The 14,547-nt window shown below is 40.3% G+C and overlaps 1 protein-coding gene across 2 annotated transcripts in view; it reads right to left on the bottom strand.

Moving 5' to 3' along the window:
• LOC147605117 (beta-glucosidase 4-like) overlaps window positions 1–14,547 on the bottom strand; it is a 78,945-nt gene that overhangs the window by 29,989 nt on the left and 34,409 nt on the right. For both annotated transcript variants that reach the window (XM_086793698.1, XM_086793697.1), the window contains exon 7: window positions 873–1,122. In XM_086793698.1, the coding sequence (XP_086649824.1) occupies window positions 873–1,122 (250 nt within the window). The remainder of the gene's footprint in view (window positions 1–872; window positions 1,123–14,547) is intronic.

Here is a 14,547-nt window from a genome sequence, read left to right as displayed (position 1 = left end):
AGAAAGGGCAGGAAGGCATCCTACCTCAACGAGGATCTATCTCAAGTGGGTTTCCCACTCCTTACCCTTGTGTGTTGCATAAGCTGACAAGGGCCATGGTGTATCCTGTGGAAGAAGGCCACACATAATGAATTTTGACAATTGTGCTCTGCTCTGCATGTCATATTCATTGTGCACTGTACTCTTCTTCAGAAAACGCAAACTCTTGATAACTTCCTGTTGCCTCTTTTTAAGTTCAGCTTGCCACCAAGTACAACTTCTATTTATTCACCAAAAAGGATCTGGAAGCCAATCAACAAGAAACAATGCCCTGTTAAGCTTCCATCCTTAGAATTCTATAGACTATGAGGAGCCAAAGTTAAGGAACAAGCAGCATATATTTTGCAGAACCCACCTTCCTAAAACTTAAACTGCAGCTTCCAAAAAATGGAAGGGAATGGATAAAACTACCCTGAAATGTTGTTTTTACAAACTCATGAGGCATAATGATTACATTCAAACAATGAAAAACCATGCATTTCTCTGCTCTGCTCTCATACAACCATTCAATGCTGCCATGAAAGAACTGAAAACTTTCAGCCAGTAAAGACGTTCAAACTTCCAAAAAAGAACTTTGTAACACCCCACCCACCCCCTAAAAAAAGGTGAAAATGGGATACTTTTTAGCCTCCCAGAGATACGAACCTGAGTTTCAACTTTTTACATTGGAGGGACTTCGAATCTGGGCCTGTTATTTCTCTTCTCAACATTTTACAGGACAGCAAACAAGCATGCGAGGAATAAAGTTGGAGGCTATACAAAGCAAATTTTAAATCTTAGAGGAGTCAACTAAAGAACACAAAAATTAGAAAGAGAGTACAGCAAGCTAGCACCTTGTACTTTTTATTGTATATGTCCACAGCTGCAGCATGAGCCAACAAAGCATTGTGAGCCACAATATAAGGATCTGCTTGTGAGTTTCCCACTGGAGACCATGATCTATCTGAACATCTTCCAGGTGCATGGAAACCTGCACCATGACCATTGTATGCAAACTGAAGAGGCTCGTTCAATGTTATCCAACACTTGACCCGATCCCCAAATGCATTGAAGCAAGTTTCTGCATACCTTGCAAAATGTTTTCTAAAGGTGCATGACAGTTAGCTCTCTCTCTCTCTCTCTCTCTCTCTCTCTCTCTCTCACACACACACACACACACACACTTTTTTTTGGGGGTGAAAACCATGCTTCTATTAACAATGACTTATGTACAATATAGGAGATGGAATCAAGATAAGTCCATCTTCAAAGGACTTCAAAAGCAATGGAAAAACACCTCGAACTGGCTATAAAACCAACTGTAAGCAATCATGGAGGGATTGTCGCAAATTCATCTTAAAGTAATCGGGGAAGGGTAAGGAGTCGTCCCAGTCGGGGAAGGGTACTCCATCTTCTAAAGACGCTAAGACGGACAACAATCCTAGCTCTAGGTCATGGGGTGAGAAGGATAAGGATACAAAACCTAAGAAAACCCCCGAGGAAAAGGCTAAATAAGCAAGCATCACTAGCAACTGTGGAAGAAGGTTGCTTGAAAGCTTGCTCTGCTTGCCATTTCGGACAATCCTTCTTACCATGCCCCAATGTATGACAGAAGAAACAACGGTTCTCTATCTCGTACTTTCTTTGCTCCTCTGGAGGAAGATAGCCTCCACAACATCTCCCGCTCCTCCAACACCGCCTACTACCACCAACGCAATTCAACTCTTACCTTCTATGCATTCTATGCCATCCATGGTATTTGATGCTAAGCAAGAGGATGAGGGTGAGGCTGCACAGAAAAGCCTGATCCGAGCTTATGGCTCTGCCAAGGGCCGCTAGTTTGTAGTCCTTTTTGACATGGGAAGTTCTGAGGACGCCATCTCTCCCCAGTTGGCTACCAAAATGAGATGTACATTAGTGCATAGTCACATGGGACGCGAAATGGGAACGGGGAACGAGGACGGAAAAGATTAAGAATGGCCATTCCCTGTCACTATAGAGTGACATGGGATGGGAATGGGAACGAGAAGATGCTACCATCCCCAACATTCCAAAGTCTAAAAATGCCCATTCCCTCTGACTATGCATTAGTGCCCTATCATTTGGATGTGGACAGGTTTACACCTAGTCTCTGCACCCACATATCTCAAAAGGCACAACAGTTTTCTTTTCAAGTTCAAAAGACCTCATTCCGACGAGATTTCATTGTCTCGCCTCTTTTGGGGTGTGACATGATCTTAGGAATCCAGTGGTTTCGCCAGTATGAACCCATTCCCGATTGGGGACAAGACACTTTTACTATTTGTAAAGGTTTTCTTAAGCTTATCATGATTCGTGGAGATAGGAGCATTCTTGGTATTCCTTTGATTTCTCATCTCCAGGCCTGACGAGCTATCCGCAAGGGAACGGAAGGAGCATTGATTTATGTTCGTGCTCAGACAACTTCTACCTCATCGATAGCGGCTATCTCATCTTCTTCTTTAGTCCCTTAGTTGGCAAACCTCCTATCTTGACACCAGGACATTATGCTTTGGGACGATCTTCCACCTAGTCTCCCACCCTCTCGTCCTAAGGATCATCATATCGATTTGGTCCCTAGAGTAGAACCTCCTAGCAAGATTCCCTATCGTCTTTCCAAGACTTTAGAGGGCAAGCTAGAAAAGCAGTTATCTGAGCTCCTCCGAGCCGGATTCGTTCGGCCATCTTCCTCACCATTTGCTGCATCCATCCTATTTGCCCAAAAGAAGGACAAGTCTGCATGCCTTTGTGTAGATTACAGGGCATTAAACAAACTCAACATCAAGAATAAGTTTCCTATGTCCAGGATTGAGTACATTTTGGAGCATTTAGACGGTGCAAAATTATTCACCAAGATAGATCTCAAAAGTGGTTACCATCATGTCCGCATTTTTTAAGCTAACATTCCAAAAACAGCTTTTCGGATAGAGCATGCTCACTACGAGTTCATAGTCATACCGTTTGGGCTTACCAACACACGAGTAACCTTCAATAAAATGATGTCCAAGATTTTCGCAGTACTCATTGGTAAGTGTGTTTTCATATTTCTTGATGACATACTTATATTCACAGCCACTGCGGAGCAGCATGAGAAAGATGTGGAGAAAGTCTAGCAACTTTTGCGAGATAATGGGCTCTACAGCAACGCCAAAAAGTATATCTTCGGCATTACAGAGGTTCAATACTTAGGCTACATCATTAGTTCCTCCGGGATTCAATTGGATCCCACAAAGGTTCAAGAGATCTTGGATTCGGACATTCCTAAGACCAGCCAAGAGATCCGTTCACTCGTGGATCTGTGCCAAGTCTACAGTACGCATGTTAACCAGTTTTCCAAACTTTCAGCACCTCTCACCAACTTGCTCAAGGAAGTGAAAATCTATCGGCAAAAAGTCAATTACAGGCAAGGCGCTCGATGCATTCCGTGCACTCCAGCATCTTGGAATGAATCTTTCAAGGTCATTACCCATGCCAACAATGTAGCCATAGGCGTTGTTCTTCAACAGGACAATAGACCAATGGTCTACTATAGTCGAAAGTTGGATGTTGCTAAAAGGAATTATTCGGTTTATGATAAAGAGATTTTGGGTGTGATCACAACACTCAAACATTGGAAGCCTTTTTTTTATGGACAGGTTTTCACAGTCAAAACAAACCACCAAGCACTTAAGTGACTCCAGACGATGCCAAGTGCCCAGTGGAGTGATCAGAAAGCCACATGGAGTCAGATCTTGCAAATGATTTTGTCGTATTTCGTGGCCCCATTGTAAGCCCCAGTCCGGGAAATATCAGGCACGAGCTACATAGGTCTTTCCTCAGCCATAAAGTGTCATTCAGTCAGTCAAGTCTCTTAACCCACTTGAAAAGAATTATTCATGCGTATAGAAGTCAGTAGAAGCCTTAGGTTTGCATTAGGTCATGGTCTGTATTGCATTAGTATTCATCTCATGTGCATGTGAACCATTGCATAAGCATATAATCCATTACATAAACCTTAGACCTTTTATCCAAGCTTATTACCCAGTCAGCAGCACTAATATTCAGTCGGCCAGCATTATATTCAACATTATTAAATCATTTAGCAAGTCATGTGGCACTAGTAAACCAACCGACCTGCCCTACAGCCAGCTAACCAGCCATTTGCATATAAATAGCTAGCATTGAATTCCAGCAATCATTCATCATCGATCAAGCATTCAAGTATTCAGCCATCCAGAAAATGCATCATCATCAGCATTGTGAAGAAGCACTTCAGTCCATCAACTCTCCTCAGCCTCACATCAGAATTCAGCATTCATATCTCATCGTTGTTCTCCATCCTCCCAAGTGAAGGAAAACACAGCATATCAGCCATCATCGTTTACATATTCACAGCCATAGAACAGTCCCAATTCAGCCTTCTCTCAGCCTCAGTCTTGCAGCCTTCCTACAGCCCCTTGGAAGAGTGCAATGGAAGTCGAGATTGGTCATCATTGGTGCTTCAACAACAGTGTACAGTCAGCCTGACTATCAGTTCCGGTTGTGAATGTGGTTAAAGACGAAGACAAAGGCGACCAACCTAAACAAGAGGGTACTCCCAATCATGATTTCTACCACTAGAGAGGTAAGCCTAAAACTCATACTTACGCATTGTTTAATTATATTATTAAAAAAAACTATAGTTAAATTTAAATATAATGGTTAAGATAGTTCAATGATTAATATGTACTTTCTATACGCGGAAGAAAATACATATTAGACCATTCACTATCAGGACTTGAGTGAACTAACAATGATGCACATATGTTTTTCAACTGATCACCAAAGAATGTATGTAAGTTATTGTTATTTCACATTTAACCTTTAAAATTTAACACCTCATTTAATACACTTTCTTCAAATTATTCTCTTTTCTATTTCAAATAAGATTAACCTTGTGTCTGTGAGAGATACTTGTGTTAGTGTTTGTGAAAGATACTTGTATATTGGTGTATGTAAAAGATACTCTTTTGATGTTCGTTGACAGATAATCTAAGTGATATTTATCTAACGGATAACTTATCACAATCTAGTGTTGAGAGGGATTCTATCTGTTGACGGATATTATATTCTAGCTCTCTTCACTTGCTAATTAAATATGCAACTGAGGTTAGTTGCAACCCAAACAAGAGGGAATGTTACGGTTATTAATTTATTATTGGGTGATCTAATCAGTGAAAAGAATATCTTGGGTGACCCAAGTGTGATTAAGTTGGTTGTGAGTGAATCCAACCAGGTGTGGTACGCAAAATGTGTGGTGTACTCTGTGAATACGTGTGACGCGTATGAAAACATTGTGAGTGAATCCAATGTAGGAGTTTGATTGTGAGTGAATCCGATAAACTCTAAGACACGTGTGACGTGTGTAAAGGTTATGTGATATTGATCGTGAGTGAATCCGATCAACTCTAAGACACATGAAGAGGGGATCCTTTAGTGAGTAGTTTGGGACCCAATAAGGTGTACAGTTCTATCTCTCTCTCTCTCATCTCTTAAAGTTTGAAGTGATAAAGTGGATTTGCTAAAGACTCGCGAAACTCAGGATACACAAGGCAATGTGAGACTTTGTGTGACAGGTCACAGGATCCTTATCTACGCATAATTCCGTTGCATGTTACACTACCAAGATAGCATCATGTCCCCGATTCATTTGAGGTAACCTAACAATAAAATCCATTGAGATACTTTGCCATTTGGCTTCCAGTATCTCTAGGGATGAAGTAAGCCACCTTGTCTAAGGCAATCAGCCTTCTTCACTTGGCATTTGTTACAGTTCTTCACATAATGCTCTGCATACGACCGCATATGTGGCCAAAGAAATATCTCGACTAACGCAAGTATTGGGTGTCCTGCACTTGGAACATCATGACACCCGAAGAACATTCTTCTTCGCATATCATCAACGTCCGGCACATAGACCTTATCTTTTCACACTAACAATCCATTACGAATGGAATATTGTTGTATTATCTTCTCTTCGGCATGGCTCATCTGGTTATTCGGACCTCCCAAATCTCCTAAGCTACCATGGGTCTGAACGAGATGCAAGATCTTTCCAAAGAAACGATCTTCCTGGCAAAGCCCCGAAAGAGAAAGATAAAGATCATTCGATATCTCAGCTACCGACAAGTTAACCTCGGGAACCCGACTAAGAGCATCTCCAACTCTATTGCTAGACCCTTACGATATCGTATCTGAAGATCGAACTCTTGCATGAGTTCCACCCACTTGGCTTCGCGACCATGCAAATCTCCTTGGTCACAAATGCACTTTAAGGAATGATAATCAGTCCATGCGACAAACCTGGAACCGTAGAGATTTTTTCAAGGCATGAATGGCTGCAACTCTTTCTCTTATGTCGGTGTTAACCCATTCCTAGCGTTAACAAGAGCTACTGCCATTATCTTACATCAAGGAGTCAAGGTAGATACACCAAAAGGTCATACATTCAAGATATGAAGCAATAGTGTCCAAAGCTAGAACTTGGACAGGCACCCATAATGGTGTGACGGAATACTTATGGCGATTTCCGCTTCAAGAGCGTGTGATAGTAAGTTAGGATGGAGTCCTAAGTGATGTACTTCATAGATATATTATGAGAGTAATCATTGTAATAGCATTAGGCCTCTTATGAGCCTAAAGTGCCCGGCCGACCACAGTGGATACTCTTCCATTGTACAACAGAGTCTTGCTCTTGCTAATCCTCTTGCTAATCTATCTCCTTAATGCATGCTAGTGAAAGTGTGTGAGTGAAGTGAGGTGAGAGGAGGAACGAGTACACGTAGTGCAACGCGACGGTGTGACAATGCTCACGGGAGGTGCGGTGGAATTGCTTCTCAAGGAGTTGTAGAGCTTGGAGACCTCAAGGGTTACGAGCTCGGCCATTGGAAAGATCCTCACGACAGTTGCGGTTCACCAAGTAATCTCTTGTTGGATGTGTTTCAAAGGGGGTTAGGGTGAGCCATAACATTTTTGGCGCCGCTGCTAGGGAGCCATCCCTTGGCTTTTCCATCGTTTTTCTCTAATCTACGCATTACCCATTGCCCATTGTCTTGATTAATGGTTTCCCATGAAAAAGATGTGTAGCAGACAGGCAAATAAGTCAAGACGAGATGTCCACTTCAAGGAAGGGGATTGGATCTATCTGCGCATCATCAAACAAAGATTGAAACAAGTGGACAAACGTCGTCCCAAGCTTTCATTCCGTAGTTTTGGACCTTTTCCAATAGTTAAAAAGTTAAGTGATGTCTCCATGAAGTTAAAATTGCCTAACAATTAGACGATGCATGATGTTTTCCATGTTTCTTGGCTAAAACCATATATTGGACCAGAAGTTTTTTATGTTTCAGATGAACAGCAGATAAACGTGGTAAATGAAGCCGAAGTCATCGAGCCTGAGCAGATCCTTCTTCATCGTTGAAAGCATGGTTCCGGTCGACGGATACGTCAATTCTATACGAAGTTCCGAGATCGAGGTACCCACGAAGCCGTATGGCTAAACGAGGAATTCTTTCAAGAGTACCCCCAATGTTGGCGGACTACTTCGAAGCCATGAACCTACCGCAAAGCTAAGCAGAAGGGAATATCACATGCACTCTGCACTGTAGTGCATGGTGACAAGCTGGCTCATCATCATCACTACAACATTGTACAGTATTAGTACCTTTCAGAATGATATTTGTCGTACGCCGTGACCCCATTGTAATCCTCAATCCAGGATAAGTCAAGCACGAGCTACGTAAGTCATTCTCAGCCTTAGACAGTCAGTCAGTCAGTCAGTCCGTCCAAGTCTCTTAACCCACTTGAAGAGATACATTCATGCGTGTAGAGTCCGTAGAAGCCTTAGAGTTTGCATCAGAACATGTGTGCATTTATGCATAGCATTCATTCCATATGCATGTAAGCCATCTAGACCATTACAAAAGCCTTCAGATATCATCTAGCAGCCATCAGAATTTATCCAGTATTATTCCCATATTTTACAGCATTTATTGGGTATTTTTTACATCATTTATATATTTTATTTGGACAAGTGCAGTCGGCCAGTCCTGTAGCCAGCCGACCAGCACCCCTTGCCCATATAAATAGCCCAGCATATCATCCATTTATTCATTCATATCTCATTCAGCCTTGAAGCACTCAACGCTTGGAGCCTTTAGCACAAGGAGCATAAAGCGATTGCAGAATTCAGCACCTCATACCTCAACGATTTGATGTAGAATAGCTCTCTTTTTTGTTTTTTAAAAGAATACTTTTTATTTAATTTTTAGATTAATTTGTTGTTTTTGTGATTTTTCATACTCTTAGGGCTTGCACATAGTTTGTATTAGGCTTAGTTTGCATCAATTGCATCAAACAATGCAATAGAATGCAATTTTTAGTGAATGATAGCTCTCTTTAGTGTTAAACATAGAACTAAGATCATTAATTTTAGTTTAATTATGTGTTTGTTGTTGAAATTATTTGGATTAGTGTGTTAGCAAGCATTAGAAGTAACTTAATCTTTCAAAAAATTTCTTAAAACCATCAAAAAACCCTTGAATTGACTAATTTTTCTTAAGGGACTGATTTTTGTCATTAAGGGTGATTAATCTTGCTCAAGAGACAAAATTTAAAAAATGTATCAATTGGGATCTAAATTGATCATATGAGCAGTCGAAATTAGTGTTTTTGAGTATTTTGAAAGCATCTAGATACATCAAAACACCTAATTACATCACTTTTTTCATTAATTGGAGAAATTTGACTCTCTTTGCTTAATGTTGCCTTAAAAGAGGAGACCATAATTAAAAGTCTAATTAATCCTCTATTTTAGATTACTTTACACAATTATTGATGTACAAAGATTAGCATCCCCTTGCTCTATCCAATGATGTGTTTAATTGTGTGAAATAATTAGAGATTAGTGATTAATTAGAGAGTCCTTGATTAGTGTAAAAGAGAGAAAGATTAGTAAAAGGATTAATCTTTAATCACTTTTTTACATAACTCATTAAAGACTAATGAACATTCAATGAGTAGATACTCATGAGTTGTCAATTTGTCCATTTTGGGAGTTATTTATTAAGGGTGTAAAGGGTGTCATTAAAAGGTTGACTTTTTTGATTCATACTTACCTTTTTGAAAAAATACTCATATCCCTTTCATTTTAAATTCAAAAAATATCCTCCCCAAAAAGGAAAATTCGTATTTTTCACTAGACTCAAAAACAAATTCGAATTTAATAGTTCCGTGAAGTCCGATTCACGGCGTGAACCATTTCTTGCAACTTCACGGAACTAGAGTTCACGCCCAAAAGGTTCACGTCCTCGGGAACCATGCAAAAAAAAAAATATCGAATTTAATAGTTCCGTGAAGTCTAGTTCACGGCGTGAACCATTTCCTACAACTTCACGGAACTAGAGTTTACGCCCAAGAGGTTCACGTTCTCGAAAACCGCGCGCAAAAAAAAAAAGAATTTAATATTCCGTAAAGTCCAGTTCACGGCATGAACCATTTTTTGCAACTTCACGAAACGTAAGTTCACATCCAAAAGATTCATGTCCACGAGAACTACGCATTTAAAAAAAAAATCGATTTTAATAGTTCCATGAAGTCCGGTTCACGGCGTGAACCATTTTGTACAACTTCACGGAACTTGAGTTCACGTCCAAAAGATTCACGTCCTCGGGAACCGCACGAAAAAATAATAATAATAAATTTAATATTCCGTGAACCATTTTCTGCAACTTCAAGAACTTGAGTTCATGCCAAAAAGGTTCACGTCCTCGGGAACCGTACAAAAAAAAAACCGAATTTAATATTCCGTGAAGTCCGGTTCATGGCGTGAATCATTTTCTGCAACTTCACGGAACTAGAGTTCACGTCCAAATAATAATAATAATAATAATAAAATCAAAATTTATAAAATCCGTGAAGTCCGTCGGCGTGAAAAGAGGTCCGTCGGTAAATTTATTTTAAAAAAAGACTCCCCTGTTTGGAGGCCCGTATCTCCTAAACTGTATATCCGATGAAGCCAATCCAGGGTTCATCGAAATACTGACATCGAGCTCTTCGACTTTGGACTTAGTCGTCTGAAGTCAAAATCAACCATTTTGGCCTCTAACCAACAGCCTCAAAATTTGACCCGAAAATCGGACAAAAAACAACCCAAAAACCACGAAAAAAAACCCAAAAAAAACAGCGCGAAGACAACGACGAGCCATATTCGAGCTACTTTTTGAAGGTCTAAATGACAAAATCACGGACAACTCAAGGAAACAAAGTTGTGGTACTCCAAAAATACTACAACTCCCTCATACAGAGTTTTTCAAATTTCCTTTTGAAACACCCTCAAAAACGTATTGCGAAACAGGAAAAAAATTCTCGGAAAAAATTTTCGTCTTGAGATAGTGATGGAAATTAGATTTTAAGAACTCCTCTTCCATCTAGGAAGTTACTAGCATACGCTTTTTCCGAAAAATTATCTCTAAGAGGTCGTTCATGTGTGTATAGCGCCTAAGCTACTTAGGACGAATGGACGCCCGTTTAACCCAACGAAGAGTACGCCAAGCCTCTTGAGGCTGTAACGAGCTATGGGAGAATATAAAAAGCAAAAAAAAAAAAGCCTCTTGAGGCTTGAAGAATAACAACTTACACAACTTGATCATTGTATCCAATCCGGAAACACTCGATCAATGTTGTAAAGAAGCAATACGTTTAGATGACAACATGCTAGAAGATGATCATGCTACGAGGTGTTCCTCATCTAAACCAAGTGAAGCAATGGCAAAAGAAAGATCGATCTCGGAATTGACATTCCCCGAACTCTATGCAGTCTTGCTTAAAACCTTCCAATCGACATCTCTAAGAGAGGTTAAAAACCTCAAAACCAAACATCTTTACTGTCTCTACAAGTGAGGAACGAAATGCCTTGTGTTGAGTGCAATCACTACGACCATCCCAATTCCCATTGTGCATACAAGGCACTTGTTCTTCTATATTGTATATATTGTAAAACCTTTGACCATGATACTAAAAAGTGTCCCACTTCATCCACAAAAAATCTCCATCTCCCGTGCACCAAATAGAAACGGTCCAAAGGGTAAAAAACTGCTCAAGAAACACTTAATCGAACACTTCAGTGTTTCTATTGTCGTGGACCTCACAAGGTGGCAGACTGCACAGTTCGGAATACTTCCATGCCCATAGTCACTGACACCTTGCGACCCATGTGTGAACAATGTGACATTGAACACATGTTTCAAGATTGCCTAAGCCGAGTTGTGTCAATGCAACTCGTCTCACAAAATACAACTCTTAACATCTTAAGTATACAAAATGGACAATTGTCCACGGTGCCCTTGAATGTGCTTACACGTTTACAAGCCAAGGCACAAGAAACAATCAAAAAGAATGCAAAAGATAACATGGATAGAAGAACATGCTTTAAAGCAGAATCCAACAGAGAAAACAAAACCTTCTAAACCCAAGAAAGATAAGGGACTACAAACTATTGAAACCAAGGTCGAATTAAAAGACAGGAAAAAGGAGCCTGTAGAGAACATAAACCCAAAAAGAGACATAAACACAAAAGAGCCAAAAGCTATACATGATGCAAAAGCATCCACCTCAAAGACCACCACACAAACCTCAAAACCCATATGTGCGACACATGGTGCAAAAGCCCAAAAGAAAATTCGATCTCGTCGCATGGGCAAACATGATGAAAAACTGACAATCCAAAGAAAGTCTGGAAATGAAACAAGTTCTAGTACGTCACTAAATGAGGATGAAACAAGTTCTTACTCTTCACTCAGTGCACCACATAGACCAATCAAGAAACTAGAACCCACCCAACCACCCCAAATAAATAATAATGATCACATGACATGCAGAACGTAAAAAGCAAACTCAAGAACATGCTTAGCTTGGTTGAATGTCTTACACGGTCACCGGTTGTGATTGAGGCTCATAATGCCAATCCTAAAAAAGCAACCAAAAAACAAAGCCCAGAGGAGTACCGCTTCCCCTTTCAAGAGAAAGACATACTCTCTATAGAAGAGTCATTTGAGACAGATTGCACAAACTATACATTTGTGAAAGCACGTGAGGAATTCAATAATTCCCATATCAGATTAAAACAGTCTCTCAAAACCTCATTTGGAGGAATGCTCTTCTCTCATGGTGAAGCCAGCATAACATTCACACTTGCACCTTTAACGGCTCAACCTGAGTTATACCAAGACATAAAGAACTCCATAGAACAGGATTGTGAGGATTCGTAAGTTTCCAAACAGACCTCATTAAAAATTGTCAGAGAGCCAAGTGTGCCAGTGTACACATTGGGTACTCTTGAAAAAGCTGAGAGTCAAAATGGGGATGAAAGTGAATGGGAGTATGAAACAGAAACAAGATCTGAACATGCCATGTTTAGAGTACTTTGAACATACAATGTATATTGAAACTAACCCCCTCACTTGCAAGTTTTTGGTGGTTGAGTGTGTTGGAAGCAGATTTGATCTTGGGACATAAATGGACTATTGCTGCCCAAGCACCACTGTGCCTTGCTAGTGATAAAGTCATCATGATAATCAACGACAAAAAGTTGACAATACCATACTGCAAGAAAGAGGATCTAACTTTAATAGATATCTATGATACTGAACGCAAAAGGATACAAGCCTCTTCCACAAAAGCTCCTCTACACGATGACCTACCATCTACGTCAATGACCAACTCCGATAGAGCATCTACTACTTCAACCCCATCCTCACCTACGAAGTTCGATGCCAAAACCTCGCAATCAACATCTATTCTTGAAGAAGTTCCCACAGCTCAACCATCTATCTCTAACAAGGAACTCAAAGGAAAGACCCCGGAGTCTATGCATCTTCATCAACAAACCTCACCAAAGGAGATAACCACATGCTCAAAGGCCTCGTCATCGACAACCACTCCACAAGAGACTCTAGCCTCATCATCATCAACAATGTCCATCAGTCTCAAACCTGTAACCTCAGCGTCAACCAAAGTCAAGAAGGGTCCTAAACCTTCCACATCAACCCAAAAGAAAACTCCACCAAGTCAACCACAATCATGGTATCTTAATAGTATCAAGATGTGGGTGGAGAAGTAGCTACTTGTAGCTCAAGACTACTATGAAGGTGCCAATCAAATTTGGGTGCCTCAACAGTCAAAGCCTCTTCCTCAACGCAGCACTCGGAGACCAAGGAAAAAGAAAAGTACTCCACAACACAGTCCACAAAAGCCTATGCGAGTTCCTCAAAAAACTCCACCAAGTCATCAAGTGTGGATACCAAAAAAACTGCTGCAGCACAAGGAAAAATTAATGTAGCAGCTGCTCCATGAGTACATATCCATACTCATGGAATGGAGAACATTTTCACCAAAGCCTCACCATCGACAACTTCCAGGTACATCACTAGACGGGGGGGCCATGGTGGACGAAAGCCTGGTCAATGGTACAACCCATCGCCTGGAATTTTTCTTCAAATTACAAACCTCTCCAAACGACGACAACATCTTCACAAATCAATGATCTTCGATCCTTAGTGAAGATATCTATATTAGCCTCGCAAGTCGACGTAAGTCTTTCAATCCTCACCAACAAGTGGCTACTTCAACACAGAGCAGTTCAATAAGAGACTATATGATTCACTTCTTGTACTCCATGTATAAATCTGCTTCATAAGAGCACTTAAATATACTTTTTTTTTAAAGGATACATGGACAGAAGAAAGCAGGAAAAGGTCCTACTCGACAATATTTGATAAAATCTTGCCACAAGGGGACATCATCGAAGGCAAATTTCTTCAAATAATTAATGCCGCTTCAATGAATCAAATGAAGAACTGAGAATCATCATCTCGTTCTAATGATTAAGTCTACGTTCCTTCGGATCCTTCCCTCTCTTCTCTTCCATTATTAACTTCTATTAGCATCCCCACTAACACAAATCACATGTAACATTTCTTATGATTGCCAAAAACAAAGTGAGCCAAAAAACAAAAAAAAAAAACATGCTCACACAAATATAGAAAATGCAATCATTCGCAAAAAACCCCACCTCCACCCCGTTAGGAATTCCAATTAAACCACTAACCTCTTCATTCACTAACTAGCTTTTCTTATTCCTTCCGGAGGAACAAAGACCATTGAATGTCACTCAACATCAAAGCCATCGACAAACCTTGTCCATTCTCCCCACACAAAGGTCTTCAACGTGATCACACGGACGTGATCGCCAAGGATGTTAATCCAATTCTAGGATTAACAAGATCTACCGCCATTATCTTACATCAAAGAGTCACGATAGGTACACCAAAGGGTCATACATTCAAGATATAAAGCAATAGTGTCCAAAGCTACAACTTGGACGAGCGTCCATAATAGTGTGACAGAGTATTTATAGCGATTCTTGCTTCAAGAGCGTGTGGTAGCAAGTTAGAATGAAGTCCTAAGTGATATACTTCATGGATATATTATGAGAGT

Source organism: Cibotium barometz, chromosome 60 (assembly GCF_041138505.1).
Source record: "Cibotium barometz isolate CiBa-2024 chromosome 60, ASM4113850v1, whole genome shotgun sequence".
Classification (NCBI taxonomy): domain Eukaryota; kingdom Viridiplantae; phylum Streptophyta; class Polypodiopsida; order Cyatheales; family Cibotiaceae; genus Cibotium; species Cibotium barometz.
The sequence above is the reverse complement of the archived record's forward strand: the minus strand, read 5'-3'. Positions and strand labels throughout refer to the sequence as shown.